Source organism: Lepisosteus platostomus, chromosome 3 (assembly GCF_059453375.1).
Source record: "Lepisosteus platostomus isolate fLepPlt1 chromosome 3, fLepPlt1.hap1, whole genome shotgun sequence".
NCBI classification, from domain to species: Eukaryota; Metazoa; Chordata; class Actinopteri; order Semionotiformes; family Lepisosteidae; genus Lepisosteus; species Lepisosteus platostomus.
Genome location: NC_142613.1, coordinates 77,002,887 through 77,029,571, shown reverse-complemented (window position 1 = coordinate 77,029,571; position 26,685 = coordinate 77,002,887). Strand labels below are relative to the sequence as shown.

General features: G+C 35.9%; 1 protein-coding gene across 12 annotated transcripts in view; it reads left to right on the top strand.

Moving 5' to 3' along the window:
- ptprk (protein tyrosine phosphatase receptor type K) overlaps positions 1–26,685 on the top strand; it is a 242,058-nt gene that overhangs the window by 48,835 nt on the left and 166,538 nt on the right. For all 12 annotated transcript variants that reach the window (XM_088626876.1, XM_088626873.1, XM_088626872.1 and 9 more), the window contains exons 2-3: positions 10,451–10,573; positions 24,617–24,888. In XM_088626876.1, the coding sequence (XP_088483002.1) occupies positions 10,451–10,573; positions 24,617–24,888 (395 nt within the window). The remainder of the gene's footprint in view (positions 1–10,450; positions 10,574–24,616; positions 24,889–26,685) is intronic.

Genomic DNA, 26,685 nt, shown 5'->3' with positions numbered 1-26,685 from the left:
AACCCCCCCACCTTTTATGCTTAGTGATCTCGCTTGCTTTTTTTTAATGGGACTTACGCTCTGACTCATTAGCTCTGAGATGTGGTTAAGGTAGTTTTTCCATACCGTCTGCCAGAGAAATAAGTGGAAGCAGATTTTCATTAAATGTGTTACACTGAGAGAAGGCAAAACGTTTTAATCTCAACTTCATACTCGCATGCCAAGCTATGAATGTCAGATGCATTAAACCCAACAGACTGAAAGTTTTTTTTTCAGCAGCACAAAAGTAAAAAAGGTGTAATTAAGAAGCAAACAGTTGGCCTATACTCACTTTTAATTTACCGATTCAGCTAAAATTTGAGCATAGTCTTGCAAAATGTCTAGCAACAGAAGTCTAAAGCCCATGTAGACAGTCTTGTGAAATGTTCCGTTTATCTTGTTTTAATTGCCTAGCTTTGCAGTGAAAATGTTAAGGTATTTTTATTCATCTTGCTGCTCTTGTAATTAAATTCTGAGCAATGTCGCACTCTTGTTTAACAAAGTAGAGATGTGTTTTTTTACTTTTATCTGGGGCATTCTATTGATGGTTACTTGGCTGTCTGATAGCAGTGATGCATGATGGCCAGATACAACATGGAAAGTAAGTAGGATGTAATATTTTCAGAGAGGCAAATGTCACCTTGCATTGTTTCTGCATAATTTAACTTTTTTTTGTGTAATCAGTGGAAAACCAGATCTTGATTAAATGGACAGTCCCTGAAAGTCAAGGAGCTGTCTGGTAGGAGGTATATTTTATGAGTATTAATAAATTATTTTTGGAGCCAAGCTACGTTTTAGGTTTTCATTGAATGCATGAAGAACATCTTACTGTATAATAAAAGAGGTTAATGAAAGCTTATGTATTATCTGCACTTTTTATTACATTTCTAACCTTAAGTTATATGTCTATAATGTTGACTATCATTCTTCATTTTCATGTGTAACAAGCTATCTTTGTGTCCAGCTTTCCATATATAAATTATTTAAATGTGTTTTTTATTAAATAGATCTTCAGGTTTACTATAGTCGTAAATATCAAATCTAACTTGTTGCTGGTATGAAAGACTGTTTAATTAAGAGGTCTCTGCCACCTGGTTCATTATATGACTTCAGCAGTAAAAACAAAAACTATTCAGGTTGTACTTCCTAAATTACTTAATGATTTTAATATTGTGTTCCATTGTGTAATAGCTTATTTTTTGCACTCATTGTTAGCCAATTACATTTTTTCTTTAAAATTTAAATTCCAGTCTCAAATACGAGCCTTTTTTCTCTATCTCTGATATATATTGTAACGCTTACGGCCGACAGGCACTGTGTAAGAGCCGGCGTACCAGAGCGGGTGACGTCACCGCCCTTCCCTGTGATAGCAGGACCACAGCTACTGGGCTGTGGAGAGATCTCTCTTTGGCTCACGGGGCTAGGTCGCTGCAGAGAGACACGGAAGTCCCGGGTTCGAGCCTCCACTCGGGATGGGGCCGACCAGATGCGGCAAGGGCGCCCGCCTGAGCCCCCGTTGCGTTACATTGGTGTCAGAAGCGGGGTGGGATAGCCCTTCGCCGGGGACGGCGATTTAAGCGGGGGAGAGTGTAACGCTTACGGCCGACAGGCACTGTGTAAGAGCCGGCGTACCAGAGCGGGTGACGTCACCGCCCTTCCCTGTGATAGCAGGACCACAGCTACTGGGCTGTGGAGAGATCTCTCTTTGGCTCACGGGGCTAGGTCGCTGCAGAGAGACGCGGAAGTCCCGGGTTCGAGCCTCCAGTCGGGATGGGGCCGACCAGATGCGGCAAGGGCGCCCGCCTGAGCCCCAGTTGCGTTACAATATTTAAAGGCATTTTTGTTGGTTATGTTGATTTTAGTTCTTTCATGGGTCACTGTTGTGCTTAAAGTTTAATTATTTCCTAGTAGTGTTGCTGTCCTTATTAAAACCTTCAAACTCAGTGTCCCTCAATTTGATATGTTCCTCATCAGTCTTCCTAATTTTCTCTTATCTAAACGAAATAATTACCTTTTTATACTCTTGTACCTTCTGTGTAGTGTATTCACCCCATATCCATGTGGGTTGTGCTAGATTTGTCCATCTTTCCAATGACTTGATAGCCATATCTTTTTTTTGTACTGATTGTTTCTTCAGTGACCAAAATTGTACATAATATTCTAAATAAGGTTGTTACGACCCCAAGTGTCTAGGGGAAAAAGGGTGTAACATTTAGGATAATTCTTTTGGAAGCAGGGGGGGGGGTTTTGGTGAGGGACTAGGAAGCGTGATAAGGGTAAGGAACTAGAGTGGTGCCAAAGAAAAGAAAATAACAAACAAAATGGAGCTGGCTAGGACAGTGAGGGAAAGCTAATCTGACTACAAAAGAAAACCCGAAACACACGGTCTTCGGCGTCTTCAACACCCTAGCTAACCTGCACTGACTACCCAAAACCATACAAGACAAACGGCACTCACCCGTACTAAACTAGTGTACTAATACAAAATCAACTAAGTGTGTAAGTGTACCCAACAACCTAAGCTAACCTTATATACAAAAGTTCACACAAAAACACAAGTGAACCAGGAATACAAATAAGGGAAAACAAGAGTAATCAACAGGAGCAGGGTACAAAAGAACACAAAAGTTGAACATGTAATACTGGGGCAAGGTAATGACAAAACAAGGATGAATACACAAACAAACGAAAATACAAAGAAACTAACAAAAAAAACAACAAAACAACAAATCCGAAGCTATACAAAAATACACGCACACAAAGCAAAACAAATCAACAAACGAAGCCGAAGCAATAACCAGAAGCGAAGCGAAGCGATAACCAAAACCAATCGGGACCGAAGTCAAACAAAAGGCCTTTTCTTCCTGAAAGCCTCCATGTTATATAGTGAATAAAATGAGTTCTGATTGGCTGAGGGCTGATTGATGATGACATCATATTGAAACAGTGGTGTGATGGTTGGCCAATGGGGAAGGGAGAACAATCAAGGGTCAGCAGTGTGGACATAACAGAAAAAACACACACAGAACACACATTGGGACGTAACAAAGGTCATAATATTGTACAATATAAATACAGTATCCCCTAATTAAGTTCTACACTTTAGCTATGTATTTTGACAATGTTGGTCTTTGTATTGCGTAGAGCATGTTGTGTCAATGTCTAAAAGACAGCAGTCTAATGCACAGTTAGCTGTGTCAAGCTCCATTTCTCATCATATATGTTTGTGTTGCCTGCATTTAACAGTCTGCATATAGTATATTTCCTTTGCAGATTTTACATTGTTTGCTAATTCTCGTTCTTTGGTACAGCCTGTGTTCTTGACTAGTTCAAAAGAGTTTATACCAAGGAAATTCCAGTGGTCAGAACACGCATCCCTGTGGTAGTCCACTAAATGTTATCACCCCATTTTGAGCATTTTCTCCTTACCTGTAGCCTGTGTTTCCCGTCCATTAACCATCTTGGAATCCAAGTAGATTCTAGTTCATGTTATTCAATAGGCGCAGTAGGCACTGTCTAGGCAGGGGTCAGCAACCTTTCTGAAGCTGCATCCCAAGAGTTATCTCATGCACCTGTTTTTCACAGATTTGCATGCCATGGTACTTGTTTAATGTGTCGTCATAGCTTTGTACAGAGCAAAGTCATATTTGTAATAATTAAAAGAAATTCCATAATGCACAAATGTTTATTCAACGATGGATACTTATTCTAAATATTCCTTTAAATAAAACTCCCTCCAAAAAAACAAAAACAAAACAATCTTATGTTCTTTACAAGTGCAGGGTAATACTCCGGAACCATACAGAAGCCTCTGAAGGTTGGACCATATTTTATGATCAGATAAGTTGTGATATTATTGTTAGTGTTACACTTTCTGTAGAAAAGGTGAAGCTCATGTTGAGAAAATGTACCCATTCTGAAATATGGTGGGGGCATGGCAGGTCATGTAGGGGGATGAACTCAATCACATACCAGGGCATTTTGGCAAAACACCTGGCCCCCTCTGCCAAGAAGCTCGAACCTGGATGAAATTAAACATTTTGTCAGGACACCAATCCAAAACCTACATTCAAAACTGATGCAGAAGTGGTGAACTACCCACAAAATGTGCTTAACAGACCATCTCAATCTCCAGACCTCAGTCAAACATTTGTGGTTTGAACTCAAGAAGACAGTTCACAAATGGAAAGTAAGTGGTCTGAAGGACATAAAGCAATTCTGCCTGGAGGAATAGTCACAAATCCCCCTTCAGAAGTGCCAGAATATCATACATAAAAAATGTTTTAAAAGTACAATCTATGCCAGAAGAGGATTTCAGGGGTGTGAATTAATGTGAACCTTATGTTTTTACAGCTTTAAAACAAGTATAGCTCAGATCAAATTCATATTTATTAAGATAGTATTATAAAATGTTTAGATTTATGAACTTATGTCATAGATGGGGGGAAAAACAGATTCATAGTTATGGGCAACTAATTGAATATCTTGTTCTAAGTTTGTATTCTAAGAATAACACTTAATATTCCAAGAGCCTGAGGTCTTTCAACTATAGAATGTCACCTTCGAAGTTCAGACTAATATTCCTGTTAGGCTAATGTGATGCTCTTGCATGGGATAGAAGTATCCAGTGTTGTAACACTGACTATATCATAGTTGCATATTGTTTCATATTGCAGACGAATAATGGCAATTATCATTAAGAACGACTGGACATGATTGCATGTCAGTCCTTGTAAGTCATACATATACAATACCCATCAGATGTGTTTATTAAAATTAGTAAGAACAAGCCTAATGCCAATCTTAGGATTTATTGGGGATGATACTTTTTTGATGGAGTAATAAATATGATTTTAGTTTGTTAGCTGCTGGTGGGGAATGGTGTGTGCATTCATCAGAATTCATCTTGTGCTTTTTTTTTAATAGCAGCTAAAATGTGTAACAATGTAATCCAGAAAGTTCCCCTTGTGTACATGGCATTGTTAAATGGTAGGCTTATATTATTTTGTACTTAAAAGAAGGTACACTGTATCCAAACGATGCAAACTTACTATATTGATGTTCATGACTTTAAAAAGTTATGCTTTTAAAATGTAACATTTATATTATACTTCAAGATGATTTTCAGCACTTACATTGAGCAGCACACAAGAGAGTTCAGCTGCATGAATCTACATGTTGCATGGATTGTTAAACACTATCATACCAAGGCTAATGGTAAATGTGGTAATTAGCAATCATGATGCACACTTGGAAAATTGTAATGGCTTGATATACGTGGTGATTTATTTTTGTATACTGTTAAACATGTAGACCTATATCATGGTATCCACTACCTGTTGGTAGAAGAATTAATATAAAGATGTGATTGTCTCAGTTTTTTGATTGGCGCTTGATTTCTTACAATACCAGAAATATATATATATGAGACCACTTGATGATAGGAACATGAGAAGGTTGAAAACAAGGAAAGCACATTTGGACCAATTTGCTCATTTGTGTGTTAATGCTGAAAACATAAAAGACACAGTTGGATGAGATCCTGTTTGAAAACCTAACTTCAATAGCATGAATTAGATAATTTATTCCAGAGACCAGCAATAACGTTCTGAAATCTTTCTGGTTTCATTCCTTAATGTTTCTTCTTAATTTGCTTGTCACTTTCAGTTTACTTGTTACCTTGTTGATCTTAAAAAAATAGTCTTAGGTTCACTTTGTCAGTACCTTTAAGGATTTACCGCCTGAAACAAGTCCCCTCAGAACCTTTTTAGTGTTCGCAAATCCTTTAATTAAATCTGATCCTTTGAGACAATTATTCTGATCACTCGCCTGACAACTATGTAGAATCACATAGAAAAGATGTAGGTCTACAAGTAGCAACATAATTAATAATTCTGCCAGTTTACATTACACACCGCCCCAGGGATGTACACAAGATGAAAATGTGTATCTCGGCAGATACAGAACATTGCCAAAGTATTCACCTCCTTCTAATGATGTCCTGTTTTGTTTAATTACAAATTGTATATATATCATGTGTGCATTCTTAATTTAAATTTGAATTTTCAAAATGAATGCTTTCATAGATAAAAGCTTTAATGTCATAATACTGTTACCACCTTGCTGAATAGTGTAGTGTTGACTTAGTGATGGACTGTACTGGTTTTGCACCGTGTGTAATGCTTTGCATGTAAACCAAAAGTCCCAAATTGTCTTGCATGACCGCAACCCCTTGCAACTTTGTGGGATTTGAAATGAATTTGACACTTTGCTATAGGCCACCTTAGTGTAGTGATTGGTAGATATACTGTTGACTCATGGACATTCTCTCATCTCATCCAGTGAACGTGGTCCATCAAAGTTGTCATGGTGGCACCCCTAACCAGTTTCCACCTTGGCCTTCTCATTTAGAGGAACAGCTAGATTCTTCCACTTGAACTTTCCCTTCACCATGCTTAAAGAGACATTAAGGGAGTGTGAAATGTTTTATACCCTTTCCGGATCTATGCATTTATACAAGTTTATCCCTGTGTTGTTTTGAAAGCTCCTTCATGGTCTTCATGGTTCAATCTTCAATCGAAATTCACTGCCTGAAAGAGGGAACTTCACTGCATATACTTCACTGTTATAATGTACATACAGAGGCCATTCAGCTAATTGTGTGACTTGTCATATTAACATTGTGCATCTGAGCTGATTTTGTTTGCCACAGTAAAGGTGTGAATACTTATGCAGTTAAGATTTTTAGTTCTGCATTTTGTTTTCCAAATTTTGATGACATTTTACTATTTAAGTTTGAGTATTCAAGATTAAATTAAAACATTCACTTCATTTTCGTGGCTTGCAATTCAACAAAACGGGACATCATTGAAAAGGCGTGAAACCCTTTTCAAAGCGCCATATCTGGGTATCAGTATTTTATTATTCTTGGAAAAAATCTTAGTCTGTTTCCGCATGGGAAATTCAAGAGTAAATACATCCTTATTAAATGTGCTTTGTGGATTCCCCACAGTTATGACAGATCTCAAAAACCTTTGGCCTATTTCCCTTTGTAAAACACTCTTCATTCCATTATTTGATTGCTAGCAGATGTAGCTTTCTTGAAGTTAGGCTTTTCTCTCAAGGCCTCTTGCAAATTTAACTTTCATTTAAAAAAAATGAATCAAGTGGAGGACAGTCTAGTAAGACACACTTTTTAAGCATTTAATGGAGCTTGCAAGGAATACCTAAAGACTGTGAATTTAATTTACATGGACTAGGAGATTTCCTTCACTGCATACTGGATAATGACTGTTCGATAATTTTAGTGTATTTTTTTTACCTGTTTTTCCTTGTTTTTTTTTATAGCAATGAAGAATTAAAAAGGTTTTTCAATTTAAGTATGAGTTATGTTCTCTACCCTGTGAATGTGTGAATTGTCTACATGTATACAGGTGTTCTTGGGTTTGAACCATTGTAGTATTTCTGTAGTGTAAGAAAACATTGATAGGTAATGGTTAAACCATGGCTTGCATGTAACGTCACCAAAGCAGTAATGTTTTTCTTTGCCTTTTGATAGGGCTGTTAACCCCATTTTATCAGGGAAAGTGTTTCATTTGCGCTTGAGGTCTACTAGCCACCATAATTATTTTGTTATGTGAATGACGTGCAGACAATTATTTCATTAGCACCCTCCCAAATTTGGGTCCTGACATTAGTATGCAAATTATTTAGTCTCTATCCTTACAGGCGGTCTGAATTATAACTCTTTGCTTGTCCACCTGGGGTTGAAGCTTGTTGTTATTAAACCATTAATATAATTACAACTTCTTTGATTTGTGCCTGATAGAATAAAACACAGTGTTAACCTTGTAGTTTAATAATGGAATGTAAGGCAAATGTTGATGTTTTCTGGCATTCATGTTGTAGAAAGTTTATAGCATGTGTTTGACCAGGAGTAAAGATTGTGCCTAACCTAAATTTCTTGATTGAAACTCTGCCTTTGTAATCAGATGTGGAGAATAAAGCCTTAATAACAGTTGTATTAATCATTTCAAATAGTTTTGTATTCCTTTGGTTTATTAGGTGAGCTGCATTTCCCTTTAAAACAGTTTCTGTGAGGTACTGTACTTGACTGCTCTAACACTGGACTTGCCACTGTAATTGGCATTCTCTGTGATCTAGATGGCAGATGAAACTTATTGATCTCTCCAAGGTTGGAGAGGTGTCAGAAAGGTTTCAGGACAGTATTTTCTTTTTATGTCATAACTATATTTAAAACATTTATGTAGACCAGCTTCTAACTTTAACTTGGCGTCTTCCATCACATAACCTTGGAGAATTTTCAGTTTGTCCCCCAAGAAGACTGAAAATCCAATTTTCCTTATGCATTTACATTTTTGGGGTTTTGTGTCCTTAGTGTTTTTTTCTTTGTTTGCTTAGTTCCCATTTCTTGTGATCTCAGTTGTTTTGAACATAAATTTGAACACGGTTTCTTTTTATCCACATGTAAAGCAGACTGCTGTAAGAATCAAGGCTAAATGTTCAGCCTTCTATACCGGGAACAGCGTTGACTGACCACATTTCATTCACTAAAACAATGTGACAGCCCACCCTTACAGGAGCACATACTGAAATTGAAAGCAAAATTAATAGAACTGAAGACTGGGAAAGAACATTCAACTGTTCCGCTCATCGCTGGTTTCTGTGTGCTTGTGGGAGACTGAAATGCTGCAGAAAAAATATCTGAAATGGTTCTGGAATTGTCATATTTTGTATTTAATTTTGTTAGTTTTTCAGAAGAGAGAATTTTTATGTCTCTGAAAGTTAGCAGTTAACCATTATTTGTAACCATCACATGCATTTATGAAATGGTTAACCTTTCAAAACAGTATGGATCCTTTAGAAAGGAATTATAAGATTGGTATTGGCAAAATTTTACTGACTTAAGAAAATGGGTTTTGGTTTGAGCTTTTTTCAGTTCGCCTTCAAGTCGAGAATGTGTCAGGAAAAAAAACGCAGATCTTGTTACAAATAATAAATGGTTTCCAGTGCTGCAAGGATATTGCATTTGCATATATTTGATCTATGACTGGGCTTGAGAACACAAAGCAGTGCTTTAGCACTAGTGCTCTGTTGAGTCATCATGTTTTAATTGCAGATTAAACTGTGCTAACTTGACAGAAGTTATTAATGTTGGATGACTTGGTAATATATGCTGTATGATTCCTCAGTGTATAAATTCACACATTGTGATTGCTTCAGATTGGTTGTAAAAGAATAAGGAGCGTTGCGAATTGACAGAACTACACAGGATTAATTTCCGGTTTCAGGAAGATACTGTAATGCTAATATTGATCTGACTCTTCATTTTATTTTACATTTTAAAGTTGTAAAATGCATAGATGACCTGAAGGAAGAATAGATCTGAAGGTAAAGGGATTTGATAAACTTGAAAGAGAGGTTCACTTACATCAAGCATTTTGAGTTTATTGACATCTGAAATCTATTCAATCACAAGCTATAGAGACAATTATATATTTTTAGTTTTTAGCATCCTATCAGGAGAATTTAATTAGCACCTGTTAGATCTCTTCATTAAAATGCAAATTGTGATTTTCTGCCTGACATCACTGAAAGCCTTAAAGGTCAATGGTTGTCAAAAGTAAATATTTTGACCTTTCATGTACATTTTTGAACATTTTCAGTATAATTAAGCTCTTTGCATAAAATTATGAAAATTGCAACTCTCCTGAATATCCAGTAGCCAACATTTGTCAGACTGTGTATGTGTAGAACAATTTTAGGGGTTCATAACTTGAAGTCAGATCATAGTTGATTAATAGTTATGCTGATCTTTATTTTTTTAAAACATTTGCATTTGCAGAGTCTAAGAATACTCGTATAAGCAACAGGGCACTTACTAAAGAAATCTGCATGAACAGTCTTGCTCAAGGGCAAAATGGCATCCATCCAGAGATTAGAACAGACAACCCTTCAGGTGTCTCACTCACTAGTACTTTGTAAAATGCATTTAAAAAAGCAGTTTTCAATCCTGTGTAACAGAAGTTCAGTGATTCGATGTATTAATTTTTTTATTGCGATTTCTGTCCTCTGTACCTGAACAGCATATTTTTTCATTCACTCTAGGTTGCAGTGAAGAGCTAAAATGCATGTCTACTCTGAGAAAAGGCTTTAACTTTTTCTAATGTGCAGATCAAAAACCAATTGTCTTAAAATTGGTTACTCTGTTCTTTGTGTCAGATCTCATCTCTGACTTGTAGATTGCAGGATGACATTGTTTTCTGCATTTACCTTGCAGAAATGATCAGCCGTCTAATTTCAGTTTGTTTTACAAACCATGTAAGACATGAGGCAAGAGGTCTGTTGAGAGAAGGGAGGTGAACATTAATTTCTCAGCTGTCCGATAATACATTAACATTTTGTCTTCCAGGTGGATGTACTTTTGATGATGGTCTTGCTCAGTGTGATTACCAGCAAGATCCATATGATGACTTTGACTGGACACATGTGAGTGCTCAGGAAGCTCCATATTTATCTGCTGAACTACCACAAGGTGAGAGACTGATGTGTATAGTAATTATGACAATTAGAAACATTGGATTATCTGTTTAATAGTCTGCAAGTGAGTTATGGGCTGAGTTTTCTCTTTTTCAGAGGTTAAGGTGTCCATTTCAAAATTCAACTCATTACTATACTTAATATAAGTGACATTTTTAAATTCTTTGCATTTTTACATTATGGCATTCATTCTATGAGCCTATACATTTTACTGCGTGAGAAATTAAATAGTCTTAATACATTACTACAACAAGATCTGCCTTCTTCAAAGATGCTCTTTCAGGTTGTCAGTAGTAACCACACTTGTGTTTCATTTTTCGGATGGAACCTAAGTGTGGGTATATCTGCATCAGTCACACTAATCTGAAGAATTATGCTGATTGCTCAAATTATAGCGACACCTGAATATTCTTAATTGAATGTAGCTAAAAAGGGTTAATCATAATCACTGAATATTTTTAACATTCTCAAACAACTGAAAAAGAGGTGATGATTCTCTGACATTTTGCTGCAAAGCAATTATAGGTCCCTAATTGTACTGGGTGTCGGTTTAAAAATCACCATTCCTATCCTTTAAGAAGAGAAGTGTATATTCGCAATTTAGAACAGAGCATTTTTGCTTAAAACTGAGAGGTGAAATAGAGAGTCATTTAAAATTGGTAGGCTTTAGTCAGATAAGAACAGGTAGAGAAATGAGTAAGTCAAATGTGTGAATGACCTTGCCTGTTCACCTTTGAACAGTTTAATCATTTGTTTTCAGACAGGATGATATGCATAGGAAATTAAAGCTTTTAAATTTCAGCTAAATTTCCCAATTAATAAGACATTAGGTAATTAATCATGCGGGAGAACTGAAAAGGTCATTTGTGCATTTTTAGAATGCAGTAGTATTGCTTGAGATTTACGGATAGTTTTATTGAAGTTGTTGGCAGCATGGTGGTGTGACAATTAGCACTCTTGCCTCGCCACTCAAGGGTACTGGATTCAGTCCAGACTTTGGACATGTTGCTTTTATGGTGGTCTCAGCGCATTTGTCTTGGTTTCTTTCAGGTGCTACAGTTTTCCTCCACATCCCAAAGTTATGAGGGCTAGGTTTGATTGGCTATTCCGAAATTGTCCCTTAATTTTTATTTGGACGTGTTGGTTAACATGCTTTGGCACGCCCAGCAGACAACAGCTTGATGGCGGTGTTCATGACACCCAGGCAGCTGGGCAATCATCTCACGTCATTGATTTTATAGTCTTAGATTCTACCTTACGTTTATATTGTATATATACAATATATAGACATTGTATAGATCTAAAATCAATAAAATCCTTAATGTAAGTTATTGTGTGGAAAAAAGTCTTAAACACACTTCAGTATAAAGAATATACTGTAATTTGGAATATTTTTTGAACAAACACCAAATACGAATGTAACCCTAAGTATTCAAGAAATAAGTTTGCAATTAATTATGGTCCAAAATCTTAAAGAAAAATAGAGTGATGTGTAGTGTTACTTATGAGATATAAAAGGCTCCCTGGGAGTTCAAGGACCGAAGGTAGTTATACAATCCTGATAACTTTTGCATATGACTCCTGTGTTGACCACAGGAATACATAGGTTGAAAGGCTTTTACGTAGACATGCATCCCCCTTGTTTATGTGCATTCCTGTAGAAATTACTTTTTACTTTATGCATTTTTCATTTATGGGAGTTTTTCAAGGATATATGTCACATATACTGTAAATCGAGAATGGCCTGTAACATAGTTGACAAGTAATACATATACATACCACACCTGAAGAAGGCTCCACGGCCGAAACGTTTTTCTCTTTCTTCTTTTTTTCAGCATGGAATAAACCTATTACTTGTTCCCTTGCAGCCTACGCATTCTGACACAGCTACCCACCTGAAGTAATACATATAAATCTTCAAGTCATTCAAAACCAATGTATTCAACCAGCAGCTTAAAATCAACATTTTAAACATTGTGTAAAAGGTGCCAAAGTTAGTCTCATCAATACTGTGATTTACATGGCAGTCGATCTACCCATTTGTAACTTTCTCTGCTTCTGAGATGGAAAATGCTTAATGTATGAGTCATGACTTCTAAAGTGTTTCTCTTATGCCCTGGAGATGGTGTTTCAATTGTCTGTGATTTCTAAAGGGAAACTCTCCCCCAAGTCCTTTTCCAGTTGGAATAACCTGACAGCTAAACCACCTTTTGGCAATTGTTTTGTTGTTAAAAAAACAGGTTGGTATTTGCCTGATACTATTCTCAAAAACATCTACAATGTTTTGGTTTCAGCTGGAAATCTAGAACATTTAATAATTCACATTGTCTTCCAAATTCATGCAAGACTGATATTTACAGCAATGCAACTAGAACAATTTAGACATCTTGTTTTAGGTGCTTTGGGTGTGAAAACCCTCTGCTTAAGCCGGCATCACACTACATGACTCAGTATGACTTCTAGTTAGAGAGAATGTCAAATTTAACGACTGCAGTTGCTGAATCTTGCTGCCTTTTCTGTCCTAGAGGGTGTCAAATTATACGACTAGGAATCGCAGGGGTGTACTAATTCCACGATTCCCTTACAACTTTTCATCACAGTTCCAAATCTCGTATTGCGCCGCAAAAGTACCGCGAGGTCGCCTCTTTCTGGCAGCCAATCAATGTGGAGCACAAGGGGAGCATGGAGAACAAGCATGTTAACATCTTGAAAAATGTAACACAGGCATTGTTTTCCACAAATAAACATCTTCAAAAATATAATTCTTCTTTATAAATAGAGAACATATTTACAAAAATTAAAGTTAAATATAAAACACCTTTAAAACAAATGATGTAAACACGTTAGTATTGTGCTATAATGTAATATAATGGGTACATTATCTCACAAGCACACATCTGGCTCACTCTTTTATTTAGTTGTGGCGAGTCACAGAGAGTTGTAGGGGCTGTTAAAAGCACTATGACTGAGTTACTGGAGGTGTGACACTACACAACTGACAGAAACAGGCGTGCGCTGTGACTCTACAACTCGCTGTGATTTTCTTATGATTATGTAAATAAAGGCTGCAACTGAAAGTCCAAGGAAAAGTCATGTAGTGTGAATTTGAATTTGAAAACACAACTAAGGGCTTGACCATGCATTTGAAAGGAATCCCTATATGGTTTATCATTTCTTAAGGGATGTTAAGGGAGTTAAAGCTGTATGTTTGGTTGTTTGAAAGTTGCTATAACTGGAAAGTAATTAGAGATTTGGTAATGCTTTATTTTAGAAGTAAGTCACTATTACTCTCTTATTAAATAAAATGGTGCATTTTGGAGTTTCAAGGGATTGAAGTGACGGTGAAAAAAAATAGCCTTTTTAGTCTTAAACAGAGAAGATGATGAGGTGACTTGATAAAAGTATTCAAAATCCTCAAAGGCATTGACAAAGTCATCTCTGTGGGCTTCGTTAGAAAAAACAACGAAAAAGCAGAAGGCATATGTGGAAACTACATGCACATGCATACTGAACTAAAAACAGATGACCCTTTTGTACCCAAAGAGTTGTGGGAGTATGGAACATGCTGCTAATGTTGCTAATGACTTTGATCTAAAATAAAACTTAAGTCATGCAAGAACTATGCCCTGCCATTTGGCAAGAACAGTTTTGCAGAGACCTGATTTTTTTCACATATTGGTCCCCATTGTGGGCAAAAGAGCATGCGTTTCAAAGCAGTGATAGAGAATGAGCCTATAAGAAGCCAGGAAAAATGCAGATCTAGCACAGAGTTGAAATCAAAACTATACCATCAATCCATCATTGTTATTCGTCTCGCAATTTGTGATCTTGTGTCTCACTGTCACCTGGTCTGCTTGATGGAATACTTGATGGAGTGTAACAAAAAAAGACCATTTAAAAATGGAAGAGGTAATGTATCAAACACCAGCGAATGCAAAGTACCTTACATTAGAGAGACAAGTAGGTCTTTTTATCTTATTTTTCTGTGAATGTATAGTCTATGTTCATATTGAAATGAATGAAGGTATTAGTCCCTGTCACAGAAGAATAAATAAAACACCCATGATCATTTAATGTGAGCTGTGATTATTTACTGTTGAAGCTTGGGTAGCTTGAATTTGGAGAACAGTATTCCATGCTATAGAATCTGTACAGAATTTTCTTACTGCCTAGTGTTGACGTCTGTGATGTAAAAGATTTTAGACTTCTGTACTTGTATGTCAGTTTCTGTGTCTTCTGAGCAGCCATCTACTTGATGAACAATTTATTCATTTTGACAATCAATCTTAATCATATTTTATATGGGTCAGTAAGCAGTAAATGAAGGAGTTTGGATTGCTTTACTTGGCTGCTAAATTGGAAAGACAATTTGGAACTAAAAGTGATTCCTTTTAAATTGAAAACCCAAATGGAAAGCTTGTCTTGGATGCTGCTTCACTCACTACTTAATCACATCTCCTTAGTAGGCATGCATAATTTTGCTTGTGACTAGGCAATTCTCAATGCTGGTCATGATTGGTGACAGCTATCTTGCAGACATGCATTAATCATGTGAAAGGTGCTGAAAATGATGTGGATGTTACATAGAAATTGTACTGTTAAACCATCATTAATTACTTGCTTATTGAAGGCTTTGGATAATCAAATCTAGCTGTTAGGTTTTAATTTAGCCTTTAATTCTTTTCCTTTCCATTTTTAAAGGGGTGTCAACTACCAGAGAGGCCTTTTTTTACCCATTCAGTCCCATCTCCTCCCCCTTCTCCCTCTCATTTTTCAGCACAGTTAACTAAAGGAAAGCCCCAGGATTAATGACAAATCAGTCTATCCGTTTCTTCCAGTGCCCTTCATTGTTTGCCATTGATGTAAGGTTTTCAGAATCAAACATAAAGATATAAACATAAAAAATGTCTGCTCTTATCCATTTTGCACAAACCTATTAAATGTTTACATTAAGATTTTGCAGAACGTTCTCACCTACCTTTTCTCATGATATTTAATAATAGCAAATAGTATATGATCATTCTCCCTTAGGAAAGATTATGTTGTCATTTTGGTTGTAAATATTTCCCATTTGTTTTAAATGACTTGTATAACTTGTGCAGATTTTCTGTTAAGAGAAGTTGCTTGTTTTACATGTTTTTACAAGACTTTAGCTTGAAGAATCCTACATAACTACAGAAACAAAGGTTTTGCCCACCATATGATTGGATCAGTATACAGCCTTCTTGGATATACCATATTCAGGCATTTTTGAATGAAGCATTGCCAGTCATTTGAATGACATCTGCTAACAAACTGTCTCGAGTGCACCTGTTAAAAAGGTTAATTTTTAACAAATTGCCTTCTGTAACTGCTGCATAAATGTTGCAAAAGGCTTTGTTTGGCACAGAACATAGAAGTCAGACTTGCATCCTATAAAATGTTGTAATTTCCAGTGAAATCTGAACTCCCTCCAAACACGTACTTTTCCCTGTTTTATTCTGCCTCAGTGTCTAAGCTGTTACAAAGTACCACAGTGTTACACAGTTTTTCTTTTATGAAGCTGCTCAAATTCTGCACTGTTTTTTTTATCACTGTACAGATAGCAGAGCCTAATGAATTAGTTAATGAAGGAGAGTATTACGGTAAAAATTACTGAATAAGGACTGACTTTGCTTATTGTTACCATAAAAAAGTTCCTGTAATTAGTTGTTACCTGTTGTGACAGAAAGATAGTTGGCTTTTAAATGCCCTTTTCCTCACAGCGGAACTGTTTGGTGGATTAAAATAGGATTCTGAAGGTAATATTTCAGATTTATAATAAAAGCACCTTTTTGGACCCCTGCATGTTTTCATATTTTTAAGGCAAGAGCTGAAGATTAATCTTCCTTTTAAATTTGTAGTGAAGCAAGGCTACACCATAACAAATAACAAATACTTGATAGAGGAAAAAACAGGAAATGCAGAGGGTGCTGTAGCAGTTCAGAATGAGCCCTGTTGCTAAATGTATATGTCCCATTTACATTTATCACATTTACATTTAAATTTTCAGTAACAATTAATATGCAGTCAGAACTTTTTTTGAAAAGATCTGTGATGAAAGTATATTGGGAATAAACCTTTTATATTTTCCTATTCCTCTGATTTGGCCTCACACCTGACTAGTGAACTGTGCAACCTGGTTGCAAGTGACTGATTCTGTTTTATTGTGAATGCATTGCTACATCAAGGTGTGAGTGGTTGCACAGCCAGTGGCTCACACTTGAGATAGTCTACATTCAGGAGATCTCCTGAGCAATTTGTGGTAAATACGCAATGACCACTTTCCCACTTTCAAGCTGTAACTGACTGTTGTAATCCTGACCATTGTTTATTTTTCTCTAGTGAAGAAGTAGTAAATTTAAAGTGTTGACCTCAGCTAAGGTTTATCTGGTACGTGTCAACATTGAATATCTCATTTAAAATCAATACAGTAAACTATTATGTCTGTCTCTACTTTATCTTTTCCTAAAGACTCCAAACAAATGTGAGATTTCATTCAGGATGAAAGAATCAAGGAATTATTAGTGCTTTTGAATCCTGTTACTCCATAAATTGGAGGTGTACTGAAATGAAGGATGCGATAATTTCAGCTTTTCCAAATACAGACACAATATATAATACCTTAGCAAAGCTTTTGACAAAAAGCTACCTGAAACCAAGAGAACACATGGGTTACTAGTGGGGTAGTGAACACCTTTGACTTTTTGGCCTTTGTTAAAGAATAATGATCTTGTACTGCTCCTTTTCCACATCAGTTAGACTGCTGATTTAGATTTTTCCCATTGTATTTTTAAAGCTTTAATATTTTAGAGAATTTTAGGCAAGCTAGGTGAAAATAAATTATCTTTGATTGATTAACTAAACTCTGTTTAACTAAACAGCATTGTCTCGTAAATTAACTCAAATTCAAATATTAATATGACTTTGGAAAGCTTTCATACCAGAGTTACTTCTTAACTTCTTAGATTGGGAACTGGTGTATCTGAATTGTCTCGAGTATCATCCAATATTGATATTCAGATGTGACAAATTATCCCCACACTGGTAATTACTCAAGTCCTTTATTTTTTTCCCTGTGTTCGGCACTTACTTGTAACAACTTCTAATTGTAAGAATTTTATAAATCAGTATATACATCAGGCAGAAATGATCAAAATCTGGTGAATTCATTTTTAAATTTTATTTGTGAAGAAGAAAAACGAGTCAACATATTGATACTGCTTTATTCATTGTTTAGACGATCAACAGAGGAATGGTTTGTCTGGAATATCCTGTTCTTTCTTAGTTTCATTCCATCTTAATTTGCCATGATAGCACTCAAAGAATTACAACTATTACTCATAGATGAATCAGAGGAAGTAAAGTGTCCCACCCTTAACAGATATAGTATGTACTGGTTCATACCACGGATCTGCTTCCCTGCACACTTCTTAGCAAGCAGTAGCATGTTGTCTGGTTAAAAAAGAGTAAAAGAAGGAGGGATCAGACAAAATGGGCATATCGTATAACCCAAAATGGGCGGTGTGGTGGCTCTGTGGCTAAGAATTTGCGCCTGTGGCTAGAGGCATCCTGCTCTGTTGGGGCCCCTGAGCCAGGCCTTAGCTAGGGTCTGCGAAAAGATAATTCCTAATACAAGAAATTGTATATGGCCAATAAAGTGATCTTATCTTGTGTGGTTCCTTAGGAAATGCCACTACAACTAAAATTCTCATAAAGTAGCCTGTTGCTTTAAATGTTCTGTTGCTTGTAAAAACACGTTTATCCACATTTTTAGATGACTCTTTGTATTTTCCATATTATTGGATGCATGTATAAGGAGGAATTACTTGAATTAGATTGTCAAGCACACTGTACACTGCTAATTTAAAATAAAGGAGCTTGAGGTTGGATTTTTTTTCTGAAAGATTTCAGCATGTATCCGCTTTGAAATGACAATAAAAATAGACATATCGGCAGTTTTATAAAGATTATGTAAAACTCCCAAGGAATTGATAGTATGATGTAGTTGCTGAAGACAACTGTGCTCAACTTGGTATTTGTTACTGCTTTGTGTTTGCTGTTGATCAGCAGTCTGTTTTATGCTAAAGACAGATGAGGTTGGGTTCCATCATTTACAAAAAATCCCTGAATGAGATGCCCACTTGTTCAGTTAAATTATTTCCATTTATGTTAATAACATCTGATACTGTAACTGGTCCTTCAATGAACATGGAAATGATGTTATGAAATGCTGTATAAGACTATTCATGTACAGTATGTTCCACTTGGTTTAGTTGCATTTATTTAACTGCATTCAATACTAATGTGTTATGTGTGCTGCGACATCTTATGATATATGCGTATCTATAAATCCATTAATCTATTGTTCTAACAAACATTGCCTAAGTTGTATTTTAAGTTTAATTTCATGTGATTTGCAGTTGGTCATTCCTCTTTCTTTTGTCCTGCATTCCTGTGACTGCTGGAAGCTTGTCACAATATTTTGTGTCTTTAAAAATTAAAATCAGAAGTGTGACTTGTATTTTTTTTGTTAAAATAAATTTTTAAATTTTATTTTTGTATCTTCCAAACGCCATCTTATAAATACTACGCAGCTCTGACAGCTTTTGCAAATGTTTAAAATACTGGTATCAGGCAGTTTTCTTCATTCCTTTTTTAATTTATATGAAGAATCGGCAGATTAAGTTTTTCTTCTGTGCACTACAATGAAAGGAAACTGGAATATGTCAAGGATTTTTCAAATGCATTTTTCCTAGAAATCTTAAGAATCCTAATAGTTTGTTCTCAGCTATTGAAATCAAGTTCTAGGACTAATTGAAATATCTAAATAAGTGTATAACTTGCCTATGCTGCTTTTCTAAATATTAATATTCTAATAGGTCTTGGCTGACATCTGACTTATTTGAAATCAAGTATAAGTCTGTCTTCTGAAATAGCCTGCACGACTCTGGTGGAAATTAGATGCAGTGTTTCTAAGGTTTTTCTTGGTTAGCCACTAAATCAGATAAACACAGTTGTAGGGAAAATCTCTTGCCAGAGGGTTTTGTGGTACAAAATATATCTTAAAGAACCAGTCATATGTGGCGGAATGCACTCTTTCCCACTGCTCTTTAAGGTTTTCCCAGGGACCAAAAATGCATGTTTCAAAGGAAGGATGTTTGTAATTAGTGCCTTGTTATGCTAGTAGTGCAGTTCTTGATTATTCAAACCAGCATGTGCAAATCAAATCTCCCAAGTGCTAAGCATTTACAGGTAATGTACAGGGAATCAATGACCTGTAATGATTCTTACCGTTTCAGGGATTATTAAGTCTAGTTCTGTGTTTTGCTGACATACAGACTTGTGAAGTTATTACTGATTCCAGTAGTTATTTTTCCATAAATCAAGAATTGCTCACTGTTTTATAGAAAGTGTTCTGACCAGTAACTTGTGGGTTATATCTTTCTAATACACATTGCTGTAACATTTTCTGCCTTAACACTTACACATTTTCATTTATGAATATTCCTCTGATCACTTTTAAAAATAATTTGGGTGTTGATAGCTTGGTAATAGTAATGTGTTTATTCTCATCTACAGGATTTCTGAAAGGAATAGATAGAGGAATTAGTTATCTATTATCAGCAAACCTAGAATGTATTTTCTTTCCACTAATATTCTAAATGTATTCTGAAATATGTACATTTTAAATTGGAAGAAGGATTTGGAAAAAAAAACAAAGTCCTTCTTCCAAATGTATATTAGTTGCCTGTTTGCCCTGACATGCAGAAAGCATGTTCTGTGACTGAAATCGGGAAAACTATCTTAGAGTTCAAACATATGGTCTTGAGAGGAGTAATCGCAGTTAATAATGTCTTAATCGTCATTAACTGATTCATTATTTGCGCAGGTACATTAACAGACAATATACCTTTAAAATGAAAAATGAAACTCAGAGTTCTGTAAAATGGTTTCATGTTCAGCATGAATGAAGCGCTATCTTCTGAAAAACTTCACATGAATGGACATGAGGAATATACAATAGCTTTTCTCCCTAAATGCACAAACGTGGCAGTTAAGCACCTAATAGTAGGTAGGTTTTACTACTGAGCTGAGCCTTGTGTCATCTGTGGCCCTGTGTTGAACTGAATATTAAACCCACCTATGGGTTCTTTAGCGTTCATTTAGCTAGGACCTTAATTTAATGTCTCATTGAAAGCGTAACACATCCTGTAGTACATAAAGTGACTGTGTTTTCAAGAGGTCATACCCCTGATCTTATAGCTAAGTTACATGAAATCTGGTTTCCCTAAACTACCAGCCTGATTGAGTGAAGTGAAGTCATTTCTCACTTTCCCAGTTGATCAGCTAGGTAGTGGACACATAAATAGCTGCCACATATCACCCAGCTGGATGTAGATCTCCAGTAGAAGTTGAACTAGAAAAGTGCTTGACAAATGTATGCCAGTTTTTACTCAGAAAGCAATCGCTATATTCACATTTTTCTAAACAAAATCTTATGTATGACACATGGCACAATTTGTTATTAAGCTTTTGATGCATAAAGATTTGTTTTTCTTTTTGAATAATACAGCACATTTCAGAGCTAATTTGCAGTAAGGTGCTACGATAAAATGTGAAAATGTGTCGTTTTGTCCCATTTTAAATTCCAATCCGGTTATATGATAAAGGAGTAAACAGGTTTGCTGGGAACCAGCTTGTATGCCTTTTTTAGTCCTTAAAGCATCATTTTCAACCCCCTCTTTTACCACTAATACTTGGAACTTCCCTACTTCATATCAAAGTCCAAGGTTTTCAAGAACAAAAATGCAGATTTCTGCCAACTTTTTAGTTTAGTTATAGTTAGGTAAAAAAACCTCAGAAAACAAATTGCCAGCAGACTTTGGCTGCCATTGTAATTTTCTTTTTGTTTTAATTCACTGACAGCTTGATTATCTCCCTCTCATGAGAAAACCATGCATGTGAGGAAAGCTACATTCTTATGGCTACATGTTTACTTTGTAACTTGATGTGAAACACTGCCTGGAACAGGCAAAGTGGAAGGTGGGGGAGGAGTATGAACTCACTTTTACAATGTTTCGTTAACCCTTCCTTACTTCCTGTATTGTCCCAGATGGGGAAATGTGCTTAACAGACCAGGTAAAGGATGTAATACATAACATGACAACATGAATCCATTAACAAATAAAGGAAAACATACATGCACAAGAATAAAAAAAACCTCTTCATAACATACTCATAAAACACAATAATCTGCATAAAGGCTGCTTTTGCATAGTTTGGTCACTGAATAGGTTATTTTAGAAGATAATTATTTAAACACTGTATTACAGAAATGGCATCTAAGTGCTTGATAGCTAGTATTGTCGAGTTATGTCAGGTTAATAAACATCATTGGTGAGTAGAGTTTGGATGCTTCCTTAAATGAGCAAACAAAGAAAATACAATGTATAGAAATCCTTATTTTACTCTGCCTTGAGGATTATGTTGTTGATGGAATTGTAAGCATCACACACTATTATACTAGAGTTGGAAATGCTTAACAGATGTACTGGCATTATGACAAATGGTTGCAAAAGCTGTCTAGAGCCCCTCCTGATGTTATGCTTAAGGGCTGGCATATGTAGATAATGTAGTTAAATTGCATTTAAATGTTTTAAAATCTCGGTGATATTTTACAAAAAAGAAAATAAAACGGTCAAATGGTAAAGAGCTTAAATGGCCCAACGACGAGCGAGTGTGAATGTATATTGGCTGATTAAAAAAAAATAATAATATCAACAGTCTTGGTAATTAAGCCAGGGTATAGAAAAATGAATGAATGCAACTTTCACACTGTGAGGTTTGTAAAAAAACTAATATCCATTCAATTTGTAGCCACTTTATCCAATTCTTGGTCACAGGGGAGCACCAGGCACAAGGCAGAACCATATATAATGGACACCATCCGTTGTATATTTTAATTAAAGTGATTATTAAATTTAACTTGCTGGTTTATTACCCCAATGATAAGCTAATAGACCGTCATATGCCTTGGACTATATATAAGAAAAAATAAGCTTTTTCCTATAGAAATGGTTGCAAGGCCAGTCATAATGCACATGTATATATCTATCTTTGCTAATTATAGCTGTACTTAATTCACTTTATTTTTTTTGTTTGTAACACCTCTAAAAAATGTAGTAAGAAAATTTAAACCACATTTTCAGCCCCTCCTCTTCTAAAATATATTTGTGTGGTTTTGATTTATGAATGATTGTAGCTGTGCACTGACAGTTTATTTTGAACAAGAGCAAGAAGATGATTTCCTGCCAAAAGGTTATGGTGAAGCATAACCAAGAGATATGGATTCTGCAGCCTGAAGTCAATTAAAATGTCCTGTAATTCTAGTCCTTCTCTAAGGCTCTGAACAAAAAAAGTCTTACCACTGAGGTGCAAGTACTGGGAATGTGTTCCATAAGAGACAGAAAATACACAGCACTCTAATGACCTACAAGAATGTTTTGTATTTTCAAACAGTTTGTAGAAAAGAGGCTCAAAATGCCCTTAACACAAGAAAAAAATCAAAGGCCAAAAATAATATCAGAGGTAAAAATACAAGAAACAAGACAACAGAAGAATGTACGAACCAGCACAGTCAAAAGAAAGCTCTAGCTACTAAATCAGTTTTAAAAATTGTATAAGGATTGAGTGACACAGGAAAATGGCTTCTCTGTGCCAGTTCCTTGTTCTGAAGGTTTTGTAACTCATGATTTCTTAAGGATTAAAGCTAGTGAGGCACATCATCGTGGTTGCTTCAAATGTCATATTTGATGGCAAAAGCCTTATGATCTGAAGAAAATTAGAATAGGTTTAATACTGTTGAGGTCAGTGAAATATGCAAGTTGTTGCTGAATTGTTTTGTATTTGATATCTGATCATCATGCCATGTAGCACCACTGCTTATGGGTTTTTACTATTACTTAAATATTCTTTTAATCCATACAATCAAAACATTGTAAGTATTGCATACAGTATGTATTGGATAATATGCTAACTCACTTTTCCATATGTTGGAATATGATTTTGCTTTAGATCAAAGTGTCACTTGTTACGTGCCTAATTTAAGATGATCAAAATCTGTAAATTCAACAAAACCATTTGCTGTACTTCATTAACTTGGATACAGACATTGCCATATAGCCACATTAAAAAAAAACAACAGAGAAAAAGTTATCATAGCAAAGTAATTTATATTTGCATTTTTCCCCAAAAAACGAATGAATGAATGAATGGATCAGAACCTTCAGACACTAAGTAGGTGGCATAACAAGGCATTTATTTTATTTCCACACAGTGCAAACTGTTTTTATCATTTTGTCTGCATCTCTACAGTAAAAGGAAGCCAAATTCAGTTTGACATTTCAGGTGGATTTCACGAACGGGCAATTTTTATTTTGCTATTTCTTCATGTAAGGAATCCCCTAGTTGCCATGGCTTTGGTATCTCCTCTTCACGCTGATAGTTAAAGCATTAAAGCATTTTCACTGAAGATTAGTGATGCGTGATGTTTTGAGATTGTTTTACTGCTGTAGTTTTTAAAAGGGAAATGGGGAGTGTTGCTTCACTTCTGCAGGCACAGAGCTGCTGTAGTGCTCCTCTGAAAGGAAAGTGTTTCGTTATCTTTAGAGTGTCCTAGGAACAAAAACCAAACATCCTCCCCAGTCAAAGCAAACAGCCTCCCTGTTTAGTCACTCCCACTCCTCAACTCAGGTCCTGAGTTGTACGGATGCAAAAATGCTATAAATGCTGAGTTAATATTGCTGGGGATACTCAAAATCTTCAAACTGATCAGGGTTTTTTCCACAAACTAGGTTTTAAATAGCTCTGTGGTTCTTTCTTTTGGTCAGTAATACTGGCAGTTTCTAGGGGGGTTTGCATGTTTGTGGTACTATGAGAAAGATGAAGCCCTATTGCTAGTCTGCTTCCCTTTTCTAGCACGACAATGAATTTTGTTCTTCTTTTATCTTTTACACAGGCTCTTATATGATGGTTGACTCTTCACAGCATGATGCTGGAGAAAAAGCACGGATCCAGCTGCCAGTGATGAAAGAAAATGATACACACTGCATTGACTTTAACTACTTATTGTACACCCAAGATGGCTCAAGCCCAGGAACGTTAAACATTTTAGTAAAGGTCAACAAGGGTCCTCTTGCTAATCCCATCTGGAATGTGACCAGTTACACTGGCAAAGACTGGCTTCGAGCAGAACTGGCAGTCAGCACCTTCTGGCCCAATGAATATCAGGTAATATCAAATGACTGATTTTTCACATTTTTGGTGATTTTAATAGTGTTTTCTTACTATTTTTTCTTGACGTTAAATTTGTGGTAAATGACTATTTTTTACGGTTTTATAAAATCGGATTTGCACTTACTTGGCACTCACCTCTCTGAGATGCGAGAGACTCACTTCCTCCACCACTGTAGTTTGACACCCACCTGGATGACACAGGGCGACCATTATGCTCCACCAGCCTTCCTGTCAAACTGATCAGGTGTAGATGGGGGAAATTTCAGGCTGAAATAAGGGGAGGATTTTAGGCAAACCTTATTGTTCAAGCCCAGTGTGGAATTTGGCCATGGCACGTGGTTAACTCTCCTACTCTTTCAAACAGACCAAGTAGTAAGGTCCCCTTTTAACATCTTAACTGAACATTTTGTTTCCTGCAACCCAGTGTACTTCCCGGTCACCATACTGAGACATTTGGTGCGAAAATTCTGGTCTACAGGGAACAGTGTGTTTGGATATCGTATCATGTTCTCGTACTGGGCTTGGTAAATGTCATGCACAGTACTCATCTGGGCCTTGGACACTGAGGCTATCTTTTAGATCACAACTGTCTCATTCCGGTGCTGTGCCCTGCATAGTGGAATCCCTTTTGTTCATAGTGTAGGGTGTATGGAGCACCAGAGGAAGAAGTGCTGTTTTATTGGAGGCATCATTGTGGACTGCTAGTTTTTACATACTTTTTAATCATTTTCTTGAGGCTAAGAGATTCTTATCCATGTCTTTCTATGAAAGTTTTTTTTTCTGTATGTGTTCTGTATTGTGTATTTAATTCTCTAAAAATGATTGAAAATAACTAGTAAAATGCTAATCCAGAATGCTTTTGCAAGGTTGTACAACTAGTAGTAAAAGTTTTTTAAAATTTATTACAAGAACATGATAATAAATGTTATAAATAGCAGACATTACACTTTAAATATCTGAATTACTAAAATAAGAAAGGCCCAGTAATAGCCATTTCAATTGAGTAAACTTTTCATTCCTTTTATATGATTCCAAGAAAATGGAAGGAAGACACTGTACTTTTACTCCCAGTGTTTGAATAATTGTATTTTTATATGCCCTTTTTGAGAATAATGGGAAGGTGTATTGTATGAGATGGGATATTTATATTTTAAAACTGAATGCTATAAAATATTTCCTGTCTTCCTATTTGTACTTGCTATTGGCTATTTATACTTGCTATTTATTATTTGCTATCCATAGTTATGTCACCCACTGCCTTGATTCAGAAAAGTCCAACACATTTTACTTTTAATGTCTGTCCTTTAACAAACAAACAGAAAAGAAGAAAAAAGTGGTGATTCATTTGTTTAACCATAATGAATCTGAATGTTATAAAAAGCATATGGAATTAGAAGAAAGGTTATGTTTTAATTTAAATAATACTTCAGAAAATATAAATAGCACTAGGCAGAAACTGACAAAAGAAAACACAAGAAAACAACACAAGAAAACACATCAGCCAGCTCCACAGTTTCCATCCCCACATCAACACAAGCACTTAAGCGATTATGGTTTGGGGTAATTATACATATGACAGTTACATTTGTAGTACATTTACGTTGTAAGACATTTTTATTTGTTCAAATTAAAGGTTGACACTCAGCTACATGGTTTGCAGTATATTCTTGTAATGACATAATTGAGATAACCTCAATAGGTTTATTATTTTGTAGTCCTGAACACTGATATACTGGTAAATTGTTACATTCCTGCTTGCATTCATTTCTTTTGAGCAATACATAGTGTTGA